The sequence below is a fragment of the Pomacea canaliculata genome, linkage group LG2 (genome assembly GCF_003073045.1).
Source record: "Pomacea canaliculata isolate SZHN2017 linkage group LG2, ASM307304v1, whole genome shotgun sequence".
Lineage (NCBI taxonomy): Eukaryota > Metazoa > Mollusca > Gastropoda > Architaenioglossa > Ampullariidae > Pomacea > Pomacea canaliculata.
The window spans coordinates 24,651,524-24,675,767 of NC_037591.1; the positions used below are offsets into that span (position 1 = coordinate 24,651,524).

At 42.4% G+C, this 24,244-nt stretch overlaps 1 protein-coding gene across 1 annotated transcript in view; it reads right to left on the reverse strand.

Annotated features, from left to right (window-relative positions):
* Positions 1–1,098: 1,098 nt before the first annotated feature.
* Positions 1,099–24,244, reverse strand: part of LOC112556145 — a 102,807-nt gene continuing 79,661 nt past the window's right edge. Inside the window, 12 exon segments of the mRNA XM_025224859.1 lie at positions 1,099–1,833; positions 2,945–3,056; positions 4,258–4,365; positions 4,862–4,931; positions 6,026–6,050; positions 6,053–6,254; positions 8,249–8,293; positions 8,975–9,138; positions 11,542–11,680; positions 11,905–11,967; positions 14,885–14,938; positions 24,041–24,118. Coding sequence (XP_025080644.1) covers positions 2,988–3,056; positions 4,258–4,365; positions 4,862–4,931; positions 6,026–6,050; positions 6,053–6,254; positions 8,249–8,293; positions 8,975–9,138; positions 11,542–11,680; positions 11,905–11,967; positions 14,885–14,938; positions 24,041–24,118 — 1,017 coding nt within the window. The 3' untranslated portion in view covers positions 1,099–1,833; positions 2,945–2,987.

Below are 24,244 nucleotides of genomic sequence, written 5' to 3' on the forward strand. Positions count from 1 at the left end.
GCGATTTTTTTTAAAAACATAGCTACTTCATTATATTTAATTAACATAGTCAAAACTACGACGTTGGTTTCTGTTCACCCAAACCCTTCATGTGACCACCGACAGCTAATAAGTAAATATCCTTTCTCAACAATATCTCCGAGTAAAGTTCACGAAGATTCAATTCAGTAATAAAACATATTCAACAAATCTGATGACATGATCACTGACCAAAAGCTTTGGCCTGCTCTCAACTTCATGTTGATAGCTATCTACCTATGGTATAACCTATGATATAACCAGGCTTGACGAAGATGGCAGTTGGTACAAACAAAGGTGCAGTCAGTCGCGAATATGCCGAAAGAGAGTAGATAATAATCAAATGGAAAAAAAACTCGTTTCTTTCAACGCTTGTATGCACAGTGATATGTATTGCGGGAATTCTTAGTGAAAGTCATCGTGACGATTGTCGATACAAGGTCTTTGAAAATGTTCAGCACCTGCAGCAAAATGAGCTAAAACCACCGCCCTCATCCCCACAAAAAAGGTGAGAAAAAAGCTGTTTACACTTTACACCTGTTAAACGGCCATTTCCTCTTTGAGCGATGGAGCCAGCAACATGTTTCACTGATCCCTAATATCGCTCAACGACAAGGAATCTGGATGGAAACCGTGGATAAATAATTGTTGCCCTGGGATGTTGGGGGCTAGAGAAAACAGCTTCGACAAGAAGCAGAACAGAAAGTGTTTGAGTGTAGAGCACAAAGGGCAAGCAGCTCGCGCCTGCATCACGTGTTGGTCGAGTATAAAATGAATTCGATGCAAAAGTTTCTGTCCCCCCTGCCCTGTCGACGGACACGGAACTACACATTAGTAGACAAGACTGAGGTTTTCAATGACCGTAAAAATGATATAAAACATTCAACTGAAATGACCTGCATAGATTTCATGATAAACAGCTTGGTTATTTTGTAAGTTGCTTTTTCCAGAGATGAACTTCTGATTTGGTGCATTCTTCCGTGGTGACTGGATTTCTTAGTGCAAATTTCTGAGGCAATTTGTGAGTCTGTTTTCGTAGCCTAGAAACCCGTTCAAAGATGGAATGAAAAAAGAAACGGCTTACAAGACCCGCGTTTCATTTTTCAATCTCTTTGTGAACTGTAAGTGAAGTACATAGACTAGACACATACTTTGTTAACTTTTACATAGTTTACACTATTTTACAATTTTTTCTAACAATACAAACTTACATATGATTTTCTGTCCAAACTGAGTGGCTTTATCGTATATTTGTACAGTCACTGATAACGTCCACAACAGCGGCTTTCATGGAACAATGTTTAAAAAAAAATCACACAAGCACACACATAAACAAAATATTTCCTGTCTTTCACCAAAGTCAGTAGAGAAAGCAGCTTCAATGCTCTCTTGACCACGAAAACAAGTATAGACGATTCACACCAGAAACAGAAGACAAGATTTAACATCGTCTCGAACCTTACAGTCCCAAAGCAACACGTGTCTAGATACGTTGAAGAAGAAAGACAAACAATCTCCACCGACTGTACTGTAGTCATAAAACTGTCCAAACACATAATAATCATATCTGGTAACATTTGAATACAATGATATTAAAGATAGCTCAACTTATTTGTTCATATCACATACATATATATCCAGAAAAAAAGTTGCACACAAGTTGAAAGATTTGCTCGTCTCCCTGGTTCTGGTAATTTATCTCCCTTCTTGCTGCGCATGCGGATCTCATTTCCGGTGAAGCTTATTATGGAGGTATCAAAAAACGGTCGCCATGGAAATAGGAGACTGGATTAAAGGGAATTCTAGTTTTGTTCCCTGAAACGAAATGTAAGAAAAATACTTAAATACAAGTATGCCACGAAGCAATAAGTCGGTGTACATACTGCAACAGACGCAATATTTCGTTATAATAAAGCATAATCATGATATGAAAATCACGTGACATTTTACACTAAGATGTCAGCTGATTGTCGTACATGTAAAGGTAGGCACATGCATCCAGAAGAATCTTAGCTGTGTGTTTTAAGTAGAATGTTGGGAAAGTATGAACAAACGTCTTTCCACCAGGAAATGCAATGATGATGCAACGGACATCAACTGATTTCATTGTCCGTGAGGACTAGGACTAGGGTTAGTCAGGAAGATGTGTTTCTAATGATTCGTTAAAGGATTAGAGCAAGATTCTTGTTCCCAAAATCTCGATGAATACCTCTACTTGAGTTCTAAAGATGTATTGCCTACTCAACAGTTGCTGGGGAAAATATAACTAAAGTGGAAGTTGAAAACTACTTGGCTTTTATTTGTCTGCTACTCCCAATCCAATTCTTTTGGCACGACTGTCCTGGTCAAGAGATTATAGACTGGCTGCTGAGGAGAAGGAAGAACTGCTTCTCTTGAAAAGACGGAGGACAATGAGAGACTATACTGCAAGAATACTACATTCATTTCTTTCCTTATTTCCTCTCTGTCTATCTGCAATGTGTGTTCCTGTATTCTAAAATGTTTTGTGATTTATATCAGTCATATTGCATTGTGGCTTCTGAAAATGGACCTCTTGCCTCTTTATTACCTTGCAGTTCATTTTCATCCAACTATATCATCTACACATTTTAGGCATAAATTATTTTGTTCGTCTGATAAGTGTACATTGTGCAAACTAGTTTAACAAGATTACATGTGAACAGAATAATGATAAAGCATATAGGTGAACATCATAACTGATATAATATGGTGAACAGAATATCTCATTTAATATATAGTGCAAAGAGTGAGAAAGCTATGTTGGAAACGTGCTAACAGTGCGTAGTTTTAATGCATACAGCAATAAATGAATGAATAAAAAATTTAAAATAAATAACATTTTAAGTCTAGTGTCAGGCAAAGCTGTGGCAAAAAAAAGTGGTGGAAAGAGGCAAGAACTAATTACATTTGGATAACGCAGCTTTGTTGAGGAACACGCCGGCGGACTGTTATACATATTCATATATGTGACTGATAGGTAGATTAGGACTTGCCTGCCACAAACCTTGCGGAAGAAGCTGTGAGCAAAACAGAAGATGAGTAAGAAACAGGTGGGAAACTAACTGTGCCGTTTATGACAATACTGTCCAGACACACGCACGCCCACGCGCACGTGCAGGCAAGCTATAGCAGTGATGGGGAGATAACACATACACAGGAGGAAAATTATTGAAATAGGTTACTTTCTTCCCTTCAAAGATTAAAGACTTTTGAGGTAAGAACAACAAAAGAGAAACTTGGTCACCGCTGTTATATGATAACAAGTGACACACGTGTGCATGTATGCTATGTGGGGTCTGTGTGTGTGCGTGTTCGTACGCGCTCGAATACATGTGGGTATCTGAGACACAGGTTAAGCGACTGATTGACTTTTAAAAGTGTATGACAGCATTTTTTAAAAAAACAATTTCTTCAATACTTTGTCTTGCGAGAGCTTAGTAGGTTCGCAGAAATAGTGATAGAGAGAAACAGATGGTAAAAGATGGACTGCAAGGGAGCAGTGACCACATTAAAAGTATATAGGACCTTCCAGTTTTGATTCTAGACTATTTATCCTATTTTTTTAATAGAGTTAAATCCCTTTCACTATTAACAAAGTAATCAAGAAAATTCAATGCACAACTGTCTGCCAATATTGTTCCTGTTTATATTTTTAAATTATGATACTTATCTCAACTTTTCCTTCGGATCAGACATGAATTAACCTCGTTGATTATTTAGAAGAAAACAGTTTTCAACGAATTTAGTCCAACAATCTAAATTTACACAGAAAAACTGCTACTATATTTCCTGGTGCACTAGACCTTCCCCACCACCACCCCACTCCCCAAACCAAGGACAAAAAAACCAAAAAACAAAAACCCAACTTATTCTTCAATTATCTACTTTAACTATTTGTTAGTTTACAATAAACTGTTTCGCTCCGCTACAGACCTGGAATGAAACAGGAACATGCGGCGGACAACGGACATGTAGGAGCAGTCAAGACACACTACAAACAAGACAGAAACACAAGACTGTTTGCACGTGCGGTTCTAATATGCGCGTCAGAGTAGCAGACGGCTCGGCGCTTACTTTGGCGAGTGCCTCAAGCTCGCGCGCCATCTATGTAATTACCACCACACCAAAGTAAGCGCTGTCTACACGTGGCACGAGGCCAGCTGACGTCACGCGGGTCAGACACCGCATGTGCAAAGCATCTCGTGCCCCACCGACCACCTCTCCCATCTTGTTGCGGGCGTATTCGATGCGGATGCCCCCTCGGTCCGACGACAAGAGGACAAAGCCCTGCAGGCGGCTCATGGCTTCCGTGGCCTGGCGGACGTCCTGCAACACACGCACCACACCATGGACACAGGCACACAGGTTGTCAGACAGTAGAATGTAGCAAATGTCATTTGAACAAACTGCCAAAGGTCAATCGTATTAAGTTTCGGGAAAAATAACTTGGATTGGAAATAACATTTTCAATATGTCATGTTTACAATTAATCGACTGTGTTTAAAAGGACTCGGTTATAAAATGACGAACCTTTACTACACACGTGATATTAATTATTGAAATACAACGCCATCCTCACTCTTCATAAGAGTTATAAGTTTTATTTTTGCAATAGAATTGATCAATATAATGTAAAGTAATTGCTTAGATGAAGATGATGTCCCCTTTACATACGATCTGTTGAAAGTAGGTTGCATTACCCATCTCACTTCCTGTCTTAAGTGTAAGTACAGTTGATGATTGTTACTGAGAGAATGAGAGTGTAGTCATTCCTACAGGTTCAGCTTACAACATTGTCTCCCTTTCGACTTCTCTAGTTTACCTGGAATTCTACGAAGGCGACGGGTGATCCCCCTTTGTTGTGCATCCGCAAACGACAAAACCCATGGAAACTGCAGAAGGAAGAAAGAAACATTAAGACGGAGATCCTTTTATTTGCACAGACCTACAACAGGGACATCTACTTTTAACAGCAAGGTCGATTTCTTCGTCTATCCCTTAACTGCTGTCTGACCTGTTTATTTAAATAAATAGGACAGCGCGTGATTTTCATTAAGAACAGAAAGAAAGGGGATTGACTGTCTAGATCCCTTGCTTCCAGAAGTTATGTCTTCTGTTTGAAAACTGGGACAGCAAGTTACCTGCCCAGACCAAGTAAACGGAATACCTATCTGGAACATAGATAAGGTCTCTCGGTCAGACAGGATTGTGACTCAATTACTCTGGAAATGATGGCGCCAAGGGAGGAAGTGGAATCTGCGCATGCTATTTCCTCAGCTTTGTACGAAAAGTGATCAAACGTAGCTTGGTATCTGATCGATGTACAGCTGTGTGAACGAACGATGGCAGCTGGTAATGAAGAGCTGTGTGGTTTGTGAAAGCTAGTGTGGTAGATAGTGACATAGAGCTGTGGAAGTTGACGGTGGTTGCTGGTAGATGGCTACACGATGACAAAAGTGAAATAACGATAATTAAAAAAATGACGGATACACGGTTTCGGTGAAATCTCCTTTTTTTTCTTTCTTCATATTCGTCACAGCTCACTTTAAGTTTTCTTCCTTAGTCCCATGCAAACACGCACACAAGGTAAAAGCTGGAGGATGACACTCGTAGACCCTCTTCCCCCGAACTAATGTCGGTTCTTTTTTTTTAAGGGAAGTGCCCATCTCCCCTCGGTCATTGCCTTCCCTTCCTCTAAAAGGTCACGTACCACTTCTTTGTTAGGTCAACTGTGGTGGGATTGGAAAAGCATCACTGTCTCACACAGGCTAGTGTTCCTGACTTCTGGAACGGATATCATCGCTCTGACCAACAGGCTATCCGTTTCTTCATCTGCTCATGCAGAAGACGTACACAAGCCCCTCGTCCGCTCATCTAGTCCATCACTCATCCACTCACCCGCTTACCTACAGGTCGATAAAACATGCAACCAACCGACAGGTCACCCATTTCAACCCAGACTCCACATGAGAGAAGCTGCACACACCTGCTGAAGAGGTCCTTGAGCTCTGCTCGGAGCTGAACTGGCCGAGGTTGGCCACGAACAGCGTGGAGCAGGGCGTGTTGTAGGAAGCGGCTGCTGCGGCCGCGGCGGCTGCCGTGGAGGACGAGGTAAGGCTGGATACAGGGCTAGCCAGGATGGGAGTGGGGGCGAGCGGAGGGTGGCCAACAGCCGTGACGGACACGGGAGGGCCCAGGATGGTGCCCGGCTGAAGCTGCAAAAGAATATAAAAAAGATGGAGTGGCATTAGGACATCACTGTTCCCCAGCACCACACAGACTACAGACAGCAACTACGTTCACCAGGTGCGTGAAAGGTCGCAGCAGTCGTTTGTCACGTGACTGGAAATGTAGAACCGTCCTCTGTAACTGTCTCACCTAACAGCAAATTTTTCTTACAGTCTGCTACTCAACTGGCCACGGATGTCACCACGTCTTTGGGATATATCGCCTTTTAGTTTGACAACTACAGGCAAGGACAGAAAGAAAGAACTACTTGTTTTCGCTTTTATCTGACACCTGCCACTATCTGGTCCACTGACGGTTCTCCTGTCTTCCAGAAGACAGTAAAGTCTAACTTTGGAATGCAAGATTGCAACATTGAAAAGGTAGATAAGCAAAGACATGTTAACACAAACTACACAATTAAACCATCTATACAGTGAATCTGTGATACAGACTGTGAAATTCTCCAGTGATAGAAGTCATCATGCAATTCTATTAAAGGAAAAACTAGCTCATCATCATCATCAACACATCGCACAGTGCTGTTGTAAGTCACGCTCCGTTCTTCGTTCTAAACATTTTCGTTGTTGTTGTTGTTGTAGTAGTAGTTGTCTTGTGAAAAATGTTTAAAGAATACAACCGTTGATGTAAAGAGAAATGACAAGAAACATAAAAAAATGAACTAAGGCAAGTGGTGTTGTGGGACTTAGGTTTTGGGTGGGTGATGGAGGGGGCAGAAACAAGTTGAGATATAAAAGGGAAGTAACCCCTATTGTGTTACGTTTCCCAGGAACTTATTCTTACTTCCCATAGATTTTGTTCTAACGCTGACGAGTGGAGGTCAGCTAAGAGGACGGCACTGAAGACATATCCAAAGCCATCCAAGAAATATCAAAGTGAACAAACACACACCTGACACTGTAACTAGCATTCACTGAATGAACACACATCTCAGACAAGATGGGGTCACTGCTGAAGACGTGCGTGATGGTGTCAAGAAAATCACTGGACCTTTGGAGGACCTTCTGACCCCAGCTCGTTAGCCAAACGAAAGTTAGCGAAATGCGGGATCAGGACAGACTCAAGATGTCGATTAACCCGCAGGAGAAAGTCTGGCAAGAGCAAGACAGGACTGCGAAGATGAAAGGATGACATTTACGAACTGACAGATGTGGTTTTGTGTGTATCTCAGACAGCAGAGAAATTCAGAAATACGAAACTCTTCAATAACACTTCGACATGATTAGTTTTAAGAAGACGATGGCGATTGTCATCTCTCACATAAAACTATTCCAGGAAAATGTTGAATGGTTTTCAGGTTGAGTCAACCAGCAAAGAATGATATTCTGCCAGGTGGAGACTGTTTTAAAGTCGAAAGGGTGTAATTTTAAGCTATTTTAACCACCATCATGCATTTTCAGACAGTAGCGAAATATATACCCCATCACAGAAAAACTGCAAAGTACTAGAGTGAAAAAGTAAATTCTACACTTACTGCAGCTTCCCCTACGATGGTCTGTAGAAACAATCCCGACTAAAGCCTTACAAACATGATAACCAGACATGGCACACTGACCACACTGTCATCCATTGCCAAGAATAAAGAAAGAACATGACCTTTTTGAACCAGAGAAATCGGGTCTCATAAGAATTCTTATTAAGTGTTGGTGCTATCAGTATCATCCCCACTACAATGATTAGTGCTGTAGTTGTTTCTAACCATGTTAACGATAATAGCGACTATGTGGGATGGGCAGGTAGAGGGAAGGAAATGGCGGCACAAGCCTGATGACTATCAACTAACACTTTCCATAGCATCACAACCGTAAAAAGGGATAATCTCGATTACAATGCCTTTAGATCATCATTGTCGTTGTCGTCGTAGTCGTCGTCGTCGTCGTCGTCATCAAAGTGGTCACGGGGTGTGGCACACATGGTCTAATGTAGTCTGAAGATAACTCAAGGTGGGTGAATATAAGCTCACTGTCTCCTTCCATGCGCCATCAAATACGTTAAACACCATCCTCATCTTCAATACAGATAGAAAAAGAGAAAGCATGCACGTGACCATCCTTTCGTTGTTTATCAGTCCTCGCTAAATAAACATCTTTAAGCAATTACAAGTTTCAGAACAACGTGCGAACAAAAAAATCTGATTAGTTTAAAGAAATGAAGCAAAACAGTGAGTTTCTTTTTTTTTTTCTCCTGAAAGCGTGCCGTCTGCACAGTCAATAACATCAATTAATTTGTTTAGGTCTAGTACTGACATGATATATAATTAGCAAACAAAGAATAAACACTGTCATACAGAAGTTCTGAGATCACCTCAAGCCAGACTGTCATGTCCAGTCTAAATTTCTTCCAATCATCCCATCATCAAAAAATTTCCTGTCGTTAAGTTTTTCCCAATGAAGAAGCAATTAAAGATGTTGAGTGGATACTGCCATCAACACGAGGTGTGAGGCAAGCTGGTCAATCCACATTGTCAAGATTTAAGATGCACGAAGCTTTGTAAATTATAAAGAAATATAAACTATGGCTGTTTCTTCAATTATCAGACAGAAAACTGGCAAAGATGATCTCAGATCAGTGACTTCCTATACCACACAAAGTGTTACTTTTCACTTAGCACTCGGGTGACTGAGATAAACTACAAGGGCGACAACCCCACAGCACGCTGTGCTCGGAGAACAAGGGGCGGATAACTGACCCTCACCGGAAGTTGCGTCAAGGCCGGGTGCTGCAGCAAGGTAGTGTGGTGATGCAGGGTGGCGGCGGCTGTGGGGGTCAGTTCCGGGTATGGTGCCAAGGCAGGGTGGCCGGCCGCAGCCCAAGCTTCCGGGCCGCTAGGCAAAATGGCCGCACCTAGCTCTTCTATTGCGGAGGTGATTGTGGTGTTTGTGGTGACAGTGAGGTGGTTGTGGAGGTGTTGGTGGTCAGAGAGATGGCGGCAATGGCCATGTCGCATAGTGAGTGTTGCGTGAGAGAGTAGAAGAAAGTGCAGCGGTGTGTGCATGTGCGCGTGTGTTGATGGCAGGAGGGAAGGTGTGTAGGTGTGTAGGGGCAGTTACCAGACGGTCGTGTGGCGAGGTGACATTATGACAAGGAACAGATGGACGTGTAGAGCATGGTGGGTGTGTGTCAGCGCGGATATGACAAAGATGTAGCGACCACGAAACAGTTGGAGTGTGCGTTACAAGTCAATCAAATAATAAATAGGGGAGAATTTTTGACATGAATGTTACAATTTTCAGGACAGTGGGAAAATTATGAGTTAGATTTTCGAAAGTGTTATATTCGTAAGGAATTCCAAAGAAACAATAGAACATGAGTTAATGTAGTCGGTGGGGACGAAAACCGAATGTCACGCCAGAGGACCATTGTGATTTAAAATCAGAGAGTGTATTTTATGAAGCGAAAATAGAAAAAAGAGTTGTTCACATACCGACGTGTTTCCGAAAAAAAGGTGGTGCATTTTGTGATTTTGTGAGTACATTAAGCATATTAATGAGTCGAAAAAAGATATGGAAATATGGAACGAATGGCATAGTTAGAACACGTTTCGTGCATTTGTAGTGGAAATTCAGTAAGAGATTATTTGAAAGTGGCAAGAGTTAGTGTTATTAATGAGATCATGACAGAGAGGGTAGATAATTCGTCGGGTATCGGAGCAGAATAAACAGTGTGTGTGTAGGTGTGTGTTTTTTTTTAAAGTGCATGAGTGCGTGTGTGAGTGAGAAGAGGTAAGGGCGGCCATTGTCAATCAGCCCAGGTGCACATCATCCGCAAGTCCCCACCATCATCATCATCATCATCATCCGGCAGTGCCAAGGTTGTCGTCGTCGTAGCCAGGTGGTTGTCATTGGAGACACGAGGCAAGCAAGGAGTGTAGGGCAGGCGGCAGGCAGCAAGAGGCAGAAACAGTGCATATTGTGACCTTTAACCTTTGACCCTTGCAAGAGTAAAACTTTAAGCCCCGCTTTCCATCCAGCCATTTGCATATAACTATGACCTCTTCAGAACACAACGCCCTAAGGTCTCTTACTCTTTAGTCGCCAAAACAATTTTCGAAGTTTCATAAGTTTTGATGTGAGGCTTTAATAACAATATAAAAATTCGCCATAGAGCTTCGCTAAATTGTTCTCTATCGACACAAGCTCACAGCATGTGCTCATCATCTAATTCTCATTTCTCTCTAAAGATGTCCTAGCTCTGAATTTAACGATCATACAGCTTGTGGATGTACAATGGTCTAATAAAACCAACCAAACAAACATATCGACCAATCAACCAACCGAACAAACAAATATGACAAACACACACACATGCCTAAAAGTACATCTATTCTACTCGGTGTTCTGAAGAGGTCAAGTGAAAAAAAAAATTGGTGCACAGGTAAATTAGACTTACTGACAGTCCGCATAAAACTGTAGGTGAAAACATAATGTAAGGCTATGTGGCGTATAGTGCTCTCATCGTTTGCTCATTTATTTTGCCTGTCAGAGCTTTAGAAACCAAAGGAATTACAGCTTTCTAATAATTCTTTGCATTTTTTTCCAGACTCCGCATCTTTGACTTCGGTAACACAATTTTTTTTTTTTTTTAGTTTATTATTGTCTATTTCCAGGAAGAATTTCTCATCATATTTTTTTCAAGATCTGTCGCTTCCTGTTTCTGAGAGAGAGCAGAAGCAGCCCTCTCGAAATCCCTCCCTCATCTACAAACAAACTTTGGTTTTCCTTTGAAAATTACTTTGATGAGAGAAATATACGCTTTTGGCAAGAAAGTGGTAGTGACCACTGCTGAAGTGGAAATCGCAGTGGGCGGTGGTGGAGGTGGTGGTGGAAATGGTGGTAGTGGTGGTGATGGTGGCAGTGATGGAGATGTAGTCAGAGTTAAAAACAGATCAGCCTTCGAGGAACACAAGCACAAAGTCCACAAATAAACTGACGCACAGTGTAGGTAGATAAGAGGCAGCAGCAGTCACTGCCGTCATCATGATACAGTCAGGTACAGAACATAATGAGTGAGCTGTCATCAGTCAATCGCACAACACACAAACAACGCAACACACAAAGAAAGTAAAGGTGAGAGCAGAGATAGAGAGAGAGAGAAAGAAAGAGAAAGAGGAGAGAGAAAGAGCAAGAAATCGAGAGGGCGGGAGAGAGTATGGGATGTATGAGAGTTTTCTGATTCAGGTGCTAGAGAATGTGGTGCCAGATAGATAAACAATTCTGGCGGTAAGAGACAGGTAAATCTACTCAAGTATGTACTCACGGCCCGTAAGCGGGTGGATGATGGTGGGGTGTGGGGCAGAAGGCTGCGGGGACTGCTGCTTAGGTTTTGTTACTTTTGTGTTGCTCTTGGCGAACTCCAGTCGCAACGTCTGGGGGAGATCAGGGTCAAACCGGACACCCTGAAAAAAATCCGCGCGATTACATTGTACTTCTAATAATATTTCGATTAGTCCATGGACATGCTATTTATTAAGAACTGCATCTATATTCAATCATTTGTTCTGCAAAAATCGGTTTTTTTTTTGAGCACAGAAACAATCATTGTATTCTATCCTATGTCTGTAGGTCTGTTCTCTGCTGCTTGTGGTTTTATGCAGGAATTAAAGGCATTCATCATCCTTACCTGTAAATCTTGCTTGGCAGACTCGGCAGCACACCTGGAGGAAAAGGTGACAAAGCCCACCGGCTGTGGCCCGGAAGCATGTAAATAAAGAGAAAGCGTAATGAAGCGAGCGTTTGTGATAATATTTAAACAAATATACAAACATGATCACTTAGTGTGTCGCCTCATAAGACATTTCTTTCTGCCTCGTAAATACAAAGGTTTACGCGTGCACACACATATGTGCACACACACATACACACACTCACAAGCACGCAGACGCACGCACAGACACAAAGAACCTCACACATTCACTCTCACATATACACAGCTTATACATACAAACAGCAACCGTTTGTCTCAGAGGTTATTAATGTTTCAATAAAGGACTATTCAAGCACCTAAAATATATTCTCCATGATTAAGCGATATTCACATGGCAAGAGCTGCTAAGAGAATCTTGTCATACGAGCCAACACTGTCACCAAGGAGACATGGAATCGTGCAGCAGTACGATACAAACAGTAACAGACCATAGTGCTGCTTGTGGTGTGACAATGACTAGGGTGTGGGTGTCCCCACAGATATGAACACAACACAGAGCTGTACTATGATGGCAATGACCACAGACCATTGTGCTGCTGCTTGCCATGTGACCAGGGTGTCACCACTCATACCAACAACACCATGCCGATTAGCAACAAGAATGACATCCACTACAACATGCTGGTGACACCAAACAGGAAACATTGCCCGCCGTCCTCTCCACCACCACTGCCGACTGTCGAGCAGTTCATGGCAAGGGAACATCTTGGGCTCAGATGCAAGAAAATAGAGAGTAAGAGAGAACAAGTGCAAGACACTGTCACGTGACACCTGCACAGAATACCTGTGGAAGCTTTTCTTGTGGCCAGAATCGCTGTAAAGTCTGGAACCATTGACCGCCTCCACAGCACATGCAAAATGTATTGTGACCGCACACCGCAGGCTAGGGTCAGTGTACGACCCGTTACTAGATGCTTGAAAAGTGGTCCACTAAGCTCCTGCTATTTTAGCTGACTAGTTCAGACATCTAGCTCCTACTGTGTCCTCTGACAAGACCGAGGGCGAGTAATCACACGTGGTCGTCTGGGTGTCCCTTGCAAAGTTTATTCCCTACCCACAAATACACAAGGGCGTTTAATCGTGCAAGGGATGTTACCCTAACAACTGACCGTTTACGAATGACTAAATTATCTCACTACTGTGAGCCAAAGCCTATCACAGACAGAGGAGACTATTCATGCGGGGGCTTAGCTCCAACAAAGTGATTCCAGACACTCCAACATGCATGGATCATCGGACCTAATAAAGATCGTATGCAACATGAGTCGCATGCAAACTTTAACTTGTTTTGCTTTTACACGGGGTCGGTGAGCAACGAGACATAAGAGCAAAACCTACAGATTCTTTCTCTTTCATCTTTCTGATCGCAGCAACTGGGAAAGAACGAGTTGAAGTCATGCTCCAGGTCAGACAAGAACCAAGCATAGACAACTTTGGCAGCAAGACCTCGTAGTAAGGTCCAACATTTTTAATATCTGTACTGATGTCCAGGTACGAAAAGCATGCAAGAACCACAAGTTAGACACATCTTGTTGTCCTCACAAAGTCTCTGATAATATCGTCACCGAAACTAAATAGACATCTCCGGTTGCACTTCTCGAACAGAGCCATCCCAGTATCACAAGTATTCTCCCCAAGTTCCATTTCATTGGCCCTGCGTCAGCAAGGCATTCAGCATCCGCAAAATGCGGGTACAAGAAGTTAATAAAATGTTTGGCATTCATAAACATAGAAGCGACATGCGTCTGGATGAAAGGTCCATGCATTACTCGGAGTTTAAAGGACCGCAAGCAAGCAACAAGCAAAAATACAAGAGAGAACATTCTCAATGCCAAAGCTTCAAACAAAGCCCACGTGCAGGCATGCATTCCACATGCAGTTGAGGCTGAGATGTGGGGCACGTGACCACATCGCACCTGCCGGCCACTACACACCCACCGTGACGTCATCCTGTCATGCAGAGGTTACTGGCTACACATGCATTCTACACCTGTGTGCTGTGCTAACACGAAACTAATATCTATCAGGAATGTAGTCTTTTTATATTTCCTTTAGCCAAAGTAGTTTTCCTGTACTTTTCACATAAAAGCTACAATGCCGGGAGCTCGGGTCGCCCCGACTTCATTCTGCCATTAGTTTGGTCAATAACTGCTGAATGATTCATGTATGTCTGCCATCTTAACCGCTGCTGGCCCCGGCCGCACTCTTGCCTGTATGCCACACCAAGGTGATGTGTACTTCCTACTGGTACTGACCTACAGGGCATTCCCATGTCACACAGCTATTTTTACAATCTGTTCTTTCTTTTTTCTTTTTTTTTGTTGTTGTTGAGAAGATATGTACTTAGAACCGCGAGCTTTTTGTCTGTTTTTTTTTTCAAATCTCCGGAAAAGATATCATCTACCTCTAAATCATGAAAACAAATTTTTTTTTAATGGCGACAGAAATGGAGATTAATGACCTAGACCTGTCCTCAGTCATGGTTTGATAGTCGCATCAAATACAGTATCTATCTTCAGCTTCTTGCTTACTTTCATATATCACCTAGCCATTAGACTACATCACCATTTAGTAAAAACGAGGAAACCAAACAAAAACAACATCCATCGGGCATGATAGGTGTCATGTGACCGCTAATTAAAATGAAGTCGCTACAGAAGAACTATCTGTTCTACATCTCTGACTCCAACATCGCAGCAGATGTTGGTGGATTGTGCTTCTTCTGATCGTTTATGATTCAATCGCTTTTTAAAAAAAATTAAATGCATGTGTCCCAAATGTATAAAATCCTACGGTCAGATGCCTAAAGTACCCGATGGCTGTTTTTCTTGTGTTTCTCCATCACATGACAGCAATAGAAAATAATATCTCATCAACAAAAAGTCGTGATACTCACAGAAGTGTTTTTGCCATTTTTGTTTGTTATCTTTAATAGTGACCCTTCGTATCCCTGCAAGACGTAAACAAAAGTGTGTGCAAACCACGTCGTGACGGCGGCAACCTCAAAAAGGCAAAGAAGATCGAAAACAAAAACAAACAAACAAACAAATAAAAAACCTAACAAAACCTCAAATGGTACTGATGTTCGGGGAGAGTTTCTTCCGAGAGTATTTTCGCTGAAGATTTTCGAAAAGGTTTCCTAAAAAAGGTTAATCGGTATAGTCGACCTATTAGTTATTTTAGGATATTAAAAAGGCTTTTGACCAACGCTTGTCCCATGTTTTCCTGTTCCCTAGCTCGTACAAATTTCAGTTTTATGGGGAACTGCATTGTACAACTAATAGTTAGGTCGGAGAATAAAACTTCTTATGAAACACATAAATAGGCTACAAAGAAGAGTAAATCTGTGACCAAAACCACTCTAAGCAGTCAAACTCTCATGCAAAAGATTTTTTATCTATCTATCCATCTATCTATCTAACTGTGCTGTCAACTGAGGGTCCAGAAAAAGAAGGTAGAACAAACAAGATGAACAAAGCAGGATAGTGCTTCCTTATCAATCTTCTCGCCTACAATATTTCCTACAAATGTCTAAGCATTTGCAAAAAGGCAGAAATGTTTTAGTTTTACCAAGTTTGTTACATGGGCTCAGGAAAATTACAATGATTAACACTAAGTGTTGTAGAAATAGAATAGGGGAACAGAACTTGTAGGTCTTTTATCTGGAAACGACAGACTGCGATAAACGCATAACAAAACAAAGAGATAGATAAAAAGAAACTAAAAGGGACCCGAGAGGGGGATAAAAAGATAGTGTGGCTGGTGTGAGTAAACAACTGAGTAAATAGTTTCCAAAACAGTTGTATTTCCAGAGTGATTATTCCTGTTAGCAGACTTCAATAATATGTGTCCAAGATTATAACATGCCTTCATGGCAGGGAATGTGATGTAAATGGCGAGAAAGTGTGGGAATATTGTGTATGCTCCGAAACAGGTGGGAAATGGAGATGGAGTGAGGGTTAGTGTGACTTTTAGCTTGTAAATATACACAGCGGGGCTCCCTCTCCTCCTACTGCTTGTTCTCAGCAAAGAAATTCCAAATTTGAATATTTTATATTCTCGAAAATAAATCAAAGTGAAACCCATTCTACTTTGCAGCACTAAAAGAGCAAATACTGCACTAAAAGAAAAGAGAAATTTTCTCTACCATATACAACAGTCCTCAAGAGGGGGAGGGGTGTGTGGGAGGGTCGGGTACCCCTGCATTATGTTTTGATTCTGGAATAATTTTTAGCTACATCGTTAAAACACATGTGGTTACTTTACAAATCTGTTTATTTAATATTTCCTATATTTTTCATTCGACTCATATTTATACAATAATCAGAATCTAGATGTCTCGACTAGATATCTAGACAATGGTAATTTCTCACTGACAAAGTTTTCAGCTAAATTTAAAAGGGTGGATGGGGTAGAAACCCTTCTGCAACTCTTCTCAGAAACTGTCTGGTTGTCGTGCTTTGGTAAACATTAGTAAAAAGGAGCACTGAATAGACAAGTATATATAAAATATAATGGAATATAATGGATTACACGTGAACAGAAGAGAAAGGAGAATATATGGGTGCCTGTGCTTTTAAAAAGGCTGTGACGTCACGGCACCTCTGCAGTGATAAAATAAGTTATTAGCAAACAGCTCGAAATAATGCACACACAATGATATCTCACATCCCTGTATGTAAACAGTATGTGCTTGACAAATGAAAACAGGCGTGACAGAAGGTAAACATGACGTGTGGTGGTGTGTGACGGTTGAGTTGTGTGCACAGCTGTGTCCCAAGGCCTGGAGATGGTTACATGGCAGGCGGAAGAAGAGAGAAAAGCCTAGCATACTTACACAGTTGTGCTTTGCGGTAAGCTTACCCATAGATTTTAAAAGACCATTCTCAAAACCCTGAAATAGAGCCCAAGAGCAGACTGAATGATTTCCCGCCAGGCGGCGACACACGCGAGTCCAACATGGCAGCAGCACCATCCTCCAGCAATAAAGTGGTCTGGTGTTAAATGCTGCTGCGTTTGTTTCTCTCATACATATATTATGCACATTTTTTTCCATCCTGCTCCTTCATTTGCTACTATCTCAATTATATGTTCACTCGTTCGTTCATACATTTTTTTCACTCCAGTCTTTACATATTCATTCTTTCCGTACTGCTTGTTTTTATTCGTTCATGCATGTCCTTCTCAATATTTTTGTCCATTCACTACCTTTCAGCTTATTTCATCTGATGTTGTTTGCCTTTTGTCGTTTCCCCTGTGTCTGTTCTAGTTGACAAAAAAGATGCTACTTTCTAGTCTCTTTCTTTCTCCGCCTCTTTATTTTCTTCACCAATTTTTATATTTAATGTTTGTCATGAGTTCTCGATCCATCCAATGTGAGAAATCTCCTTACACATACTTTTGTTTTGGCAATAGAAAGTGTAAAGCTTATCAATGTCAGTAATATTACAAACTTCCACAAACAGATGAGTTGATGGTGGCAATGATGATGATGATGATGATGATGATGATGATGATGATGATGATGATGATGATGATGATGAAGCTCTTTAACACAACGGTGTCAGACAGGTAGCAGGGTATGCTTCCTATAACTTCTGTCAAACCGCCAGAGTACACAGTCATACATTCTGCGGTTTGGGATACTCGTCAGCTTGCCGACGAAGGAAGCTGGATACTAACAACAGCAACGAGCAGGACGGAAAAAGAAATGAGAACAAAGCAGCACAAATGTATGTTGCTTTAAAAGACCGAGGAATGAGGGAAGATATACGGCTGAAATACTCTTGAACTTTTTCTGAGTCCAACCGCCTAGAAAAAAATAGCAGTGAAATAGAATCGCGCGTCATAGCGAAATCCATTTTTTTCACGGTCGGTTGGCAAGCACCATGCAGCGGAGCGTTTCACTTCTGTCACAATATTGATCCTGCCGCACGCTTCGCTGCCTTCCAGAGGAAGTCTTGCAGCCAATAAAGAGTCTGCCCTCTAGCTCCCTCCCTCTCTATGCTCCCCTTTGGCCTCACACTCTTCACGTCTGCCTCTTTCCCTCTTGGCTGTCTGCTTGTCTGTCTGTCTATGCTAGTCTATGTTTCTTTGTCTTCTGTCTTTGGAACAGCGAGTGAGAAATAACTTTGGGAAGGAGGGGAGTTATCGTTTATATATTTTACTGTCTTGTTATTTTTGTGTATGTGTGTGATGACAAGACTCTCTGTCTATGTGTGTGCGAGTGTGGGTGGGTGGATGATTAGTTGTCATGCGCTGTGTGTGTGCGTGCACGCGCATGTTCACTAGACATGCAGGCGAAGACACAGGTTACGGCCCCGCTGCCTGCCGCATTGCGACCGTCCATCATGGCTCCATGCCCGGCCCTTCATCTGCCTTCATCTGCTGCAGGTCATCTCTCATTTCTCTCCCCTCGTGTGGAGAGCTCCACTAACACGCCATGCGCCAATCGTCGACAACCCTGCTCTGGACCAGAGAGAGAGGGAAAAAATGTCTTGTCCTTCTCACCCCTTCCCTCGTCTGCCTCTACTTTCTTCTCTCCCCTTTCTCGCTTCTCCCATCTCTCTTCAAATCTTCAATTATAACAAATCTACAAAGACCGAGCTAATCGGCCTGGAAAGCAGTTCCCCCCGCCCTCATTCACTTCGCCCACTCCCGATCCCTGGAGAAGATGGGTGGTGGTGGTGGGGATCGGGAGGACAGGCGCACGTGCCGGTGGGACATTAAGGTTGGAGGCACCACGCGCCACGAGCTGGTCGCTCGTTCACAATCCATCTTGGCCGGTGACGTAAGACAATGCACAGCTTGCTGTTGCCCTGGGAACCTCGTATCTTTTATTTTCCTAAGACCAGCTTGTTTTTCTTCGTGTATTTGCTCCCAGTGTCATTCACTGCACGAGAAGCAGAGCACAACAAGCACTCGAGGCAAGCTTACGAGGGTGTAGTGCCAGCAACTGGCAGGTCAGTCTATTACCGCAGGACCGCAGCCGCAAGCCCCGGCCACTTCATGTACAGACTCTCTCTCGGCTCCGAGGCGGGTAAAATGAAATAGAAGGACAGGAAAAGATAAGAAAACTAAGCGAGCATTAATGACATCGATTGTGTTTGGCTGGCAAGAAATAATAGCCCGACAAGTACGGCAACTCTTGCTTGCACGCGGCGTGAACTCTTCAAGAAGGAAGGTTGAGATTCTTTTGTCAAGACTTCTTCTGTTCTCCCTCTCCACCGACATAATATGTTTTTCGTGTTCTTTATCTCGCTCTCAATTCTTTTCATTCGCGTGCGCACGTATGTTTGCGTTTGTGTCTGTGTGCATATGTTGTTAGATGTATCTGCTAGTGTGAATGCATAAACACTCGAACAACAGGTCATGTCAGCATCTGTAATATGGATCCCTAAATCCGATTAACTGGAAAAGTAAATTATATGCAGATCAATGAATATTGATAAACTACAAAAATGAAAACAGAATACAGAGCTCGTAAAGCATGGCTTTAAAGTTTTTTTTTTAAACAAATGAAGATGTTTTTACTACAGTTCTTTTAAAAACGGAAACATTATTAGACAATCAACTACATGTATTTTTGACAGTTACTCACGTCCAGTATGGGTCTTAGTTTGTCCAACTTTGAGTGAATAAATTACCCCCTTGTATCATGTTTCTCCAGTATTTCTAATCATTATATTTGTCACGTGATGATCGATGACAACAACGCTTTGCTTTAAATTTTAAATCATATCTTGCTGTGAGATCAATCTATGGTCTGTGTTCAAACTTAAAACGGAAGTGACCAAACGACTTCCTGTTGCTGTTGTTTGTCAAGGTTTGGAATGGTGAGTGGCGGCAACACAAAGCTACCGTCAGCCATGCCGGCACACATTGCCAGCCAATCACATTGCAGCAGACTTTTCTGCTCTCGCTTCTTCTGTTTGAAGAGTACCAGCGCCATTTACTGGGCCCAATAGCTTTTCCGGCTTGGCGCGCGGTATTTATAGCCTACCGTAAAGTGCTTCCGTAACCTTGGTAACCCGTGTACTTCTGAAACCACGGCAAACATATTCTTTTCCGTCTTTGGTTTGTCGTTTGTTTTTCAGTTTTTGCCCGCCAGCATGGCGGCTATTTTCGTGTAACCGGTGGACAGCCCTCAAAGCCTTCTCCGCGCCATGACAGTCCTTCTAACGGTCTTTATGGAGTGCACGCAGGCAAACATCAAAGGGAGGTAACTTGAATCCGCGACGGGTCCGGGTCCGGACTCTCTGATGACCAAGATCGCGCGTGACAAAAAGAGAAAAAGATAAATAAACAGCAATGGCGACCGCCGCATGATAAACAGAGTTACTCCCTCTGTACCCTCGGATTGCTTAAAGCTCCCTCCTGACAAGACTAATAGCCCTAAAAGCGGGACCCGTGACCCGACAGCAGCTTGTGAAATCTGCTTCTAACAGTTGGTATCCGAGGTAAAATGCTGATTACAAACCTCTTTATGGCGATGTGTTCTTCTACATGCCCCAAACTCATGCATGAGCTAACAAACTTCGGTAAGATGAATGTTTTTATGGAACACGGGCACAATCCAGCAAATTGGCTGTTTATCAACCATGGGCACAGTTGGTTTGAAATAGCTAAATGCTATTTCGGTTGCTTCTGTGAAAAAAGCTTTTTAATTATTTTTGTGGTGTGTTGTTTAAAAGTAGTTTGCCTAGTAGGGAGACAATAAAACACATAAAGCCAAGGTGTTCAAGAAGACAGGTTCACGTGAGAGTTCTTTAATTACGAAAGCTGAAGTGCATTCGATTCCGACGGAAACAACTGATGAAAGAAATGTTGGTGAAGACGATTGGAAGGCAGCTAAGGTTCGCCACATTTTTGCTTCTTTAATATTGTGGCGAGTTGATGAAGGAACAAACGGAAAATTAGATTAGATTAGAATTCTTTATGACCGTTGTCTCACTTTATCTCCTGGTTTCAATTTTGGGCCACACAATGCTCTTCATTGAAAAATAATGAATGGGACAAAAAGACTTCAAGAATCTCGTGAAAGCAGAGAAATGATGACAGGCGCACGCATCATCAACAACAACTACAAAAACAACTCCTTTAAATTTAATTTACCACTTTCGATATCCAACACTGGCTGGAGCTTTCTTTTGTTATCTTGTTCTCGTTTGTTATACAGACCTATTTTATTATACAGAACGGTTTTGCACGAGGGATGAAGCATGAATTTTGACACGGTTGTTGGTTGTATCTGATGATGTTTTCAACTCATCTGTCTTGCAATACAGCTTTTTCCTTTTCGTAACACAATTACAAAAGTATGAATTTTAAAGTTCTTGCACGCAGTAGGGCTCTCAAGAAGTTACTTTAGGTTTCTTGAAGCAGAGGACAATACCCGTAACAAAAATACCCGCACTAAAACATGCATCCTGTTGACAGACACGGGTGTGGCAGACAGGGGGGCCCGACACCGCGTGCTGTCTGCCTCGACTTCTGCATTTTTCATCTTGTGATATTTTTTTAACATGTTGCTATACATTGTCCTAGTGTGTCCTGTTTCTCCATCGTTGCAAAGTCCTGCGAAACTATCAGCAGGGAATATCATACGCTCCAAGTTCTAACAATGGAATGTATTAATATTGTATAGGAACATATCATGCTTTTACAGGAACATTTCACGCCTTTGAAGTTCGGCATCACTAAATTTTGTAATCACTTATCTGTTCGCGTGTCCGTGCACGAGAGATAAAAAGAGAATGTCGAGCAATCTAGTGACTGACTAGACATCAAGAACAAGCAGACAGACAAACTCTACAATAGTTTTCCAACGATTTCAGCCTGGAATTCCTCAGTTCCCAAAGTCTGGTAGAACATGTAGAGACGTACGTTTCAAGCAAAACACTTCAAGGGATGGAGAAGCTTTGCTAAATTATTAAACACAGTGGGAGGCTCGGGAAGTCGGAGAAAGGATAAAGGGAAGGAAATCGGTTGGACGAAGGAGGGGTTTAAAAAAAAAAAAAGGGAAGATGAGAGTAGGCAGGGGAGGGGGTAGGCTGTAGTGAAAGGGAGGTTATCGGCGAGAACTTGCGGAAAACAGTGCCGTGACGTCATCACCGCAAAGCCTGCGTTCTAAGCCAACGGACTCATCAATAATGAATCCGGGACGACAACTCCAAGCTTGGATAGTCTCCCCTGGTAGGGTAACTTGCTCGTCTGCTTCTTGGACTTCAGCGTTTTCTTCCAGTCCCCTTCTTACTCCTCACCTCCTGCCTCTCTCACGTCCTGGCAGCTAAGTCAGTTAATTGATCAGCAGCAGGATTCATATGCACACTTGACAAACATTGGTAATACCGACAGCCCTAGCCAGCTGCTTACCGCGAGACAATAATACAAAACAAAAAGTTTGTCTTGGTTCTCTTAAACTCTGTTGTGTTCAGGGGTTCGAAAGTTGAGCAAGGCTGGATTGTATGCCGAGTATTTTAAAAGGTTTCTTAGTACAACACAATGTTTAGACTCCACTCCTCAGTCCCTTCCCCATACTAGTATCCTCTCTTGTGTCTTTGTTATCGTTGTTTTTCCGTTTTTATGTGTGAAGTTGCAGAATTCATCTGATGAAGAACGTACCACTCAGAAAAAGCCCTTTGTCCAAACCCAGAATTACTGCTTACAGATTTTTATTTATTCAATCGATAACAAACAAAGTGCGTCTTCGGAATTCCAGTAATGAATAACAAAAGGTTGGGGTGATTCCGCATGCAGCGGATAAACAAGATAGAAAACTCTTCCATTGTTCCTTCTTTCAGAGGTTGTCTTGAGTGTCAATCTTTGTGTCGCAGCATAAGACAAACATGAAGACATTAATCTTTGGCCTATGGTGAACAGCCTGATGGTTGATATAACAACATGGTGAACTTCCGTGACTAATACACCGTTAGTGCCAGTCCCGACAACTATTAACCGTGCCAATGTTCCATTTGTTACAAGCTAAATTGCTCTTTCTCTATCAGTCTCAAATATATGCGAGCCTCATGCAGTGTGGTAAGCAGCCTAAACAGAACCAGACATCAAAAGAGTTGACTACGGACTCTGTAATTTAAAAAGTGTACTGTGACTGGCAGAGGTGACACAAAAGGTCAGCACCTGGGTTTAATTACATAATGCCATGTTTTGCTTGGCAGGTTGGTGTCCGCCGGCACCCTATACCCGGGCCGGCAGAGGAAAAGCGTGTCGTCCACGTGCAGTCACTTACTGCCAGCCTATGGCACTCTGAATACTTCGTTACAAATCTACAAACAGTAGGCAGGGCGCTTGCGAGGGATTAGGTGTGAGCAGCCTCATCAGCCTCGTCTTAGGCGGGATACACTGCCTCTCAATGCGGACTTGATTTTCACGGAGGAGAAGAAAGGGGGCGCTGGCATCCCGGTGCTCAGCAGTGCTCGGCACCAGAGCTCAGCCTTGTCATTACTAGCGATTTGTGGGGGAGGCTCACTGTCAGCACTCTCTTCATGTTCGCCTTCCTCGTGAAATCGTTATGTAGCCAGTGCGCGGTCTGGCTTCCTGTGGGTCTCCAGGGTGTGTCCCTGCGTCTGTCTATACTTGGATAATGTGGCAGATGACTGCATGCAGACTGACGGCAAATAAGACTTTACTAGATAATACCTGAAATGTATACACAGTTCTAAACCTCTGATATCCTCCCTTCCACCGTGTTGAATACTTTACTTCCCACCCGGGTTATGTCTTTACACTAACTACATGCGCGTTGATGTGTACAAGGACCTCAAATCCTCCTTTTTTGATACCGTTTGATGTGCTTGGGAAAGCAAAATCAAAAAGAAAGGGAAGAGCGACCTGTCTGACGCCGACAATAACTGCAATGGTGATGATGATGGTGGAGGTGACGATGGTGCTGGTAGTGGTGATAATGGTGACGAAGATGAAGACGATGATGATGACGATGAATAATTTGTCATGCCTATGAAGGTCTGGGTACTGTCACATATTTTCAATAAACAGATATACCAAATGTACACAGCATAGGACTACAACTTACTTTGTATGCTCGGAAGAGAAGATACAGCTCCCGAGGCTTGGCGTCCATGGGCAGACCGCTAACGAACAAGGTTCGAACCTGAAAAAGGCAGTACACATAATGAGATACTCATTGGTGGGGAAAAAACATTCATTGAAAATAATCATTTTAATCTGTATTTTAACATGACTCGTTAAAACAAATTTCTCATATGAATAAAAGGTG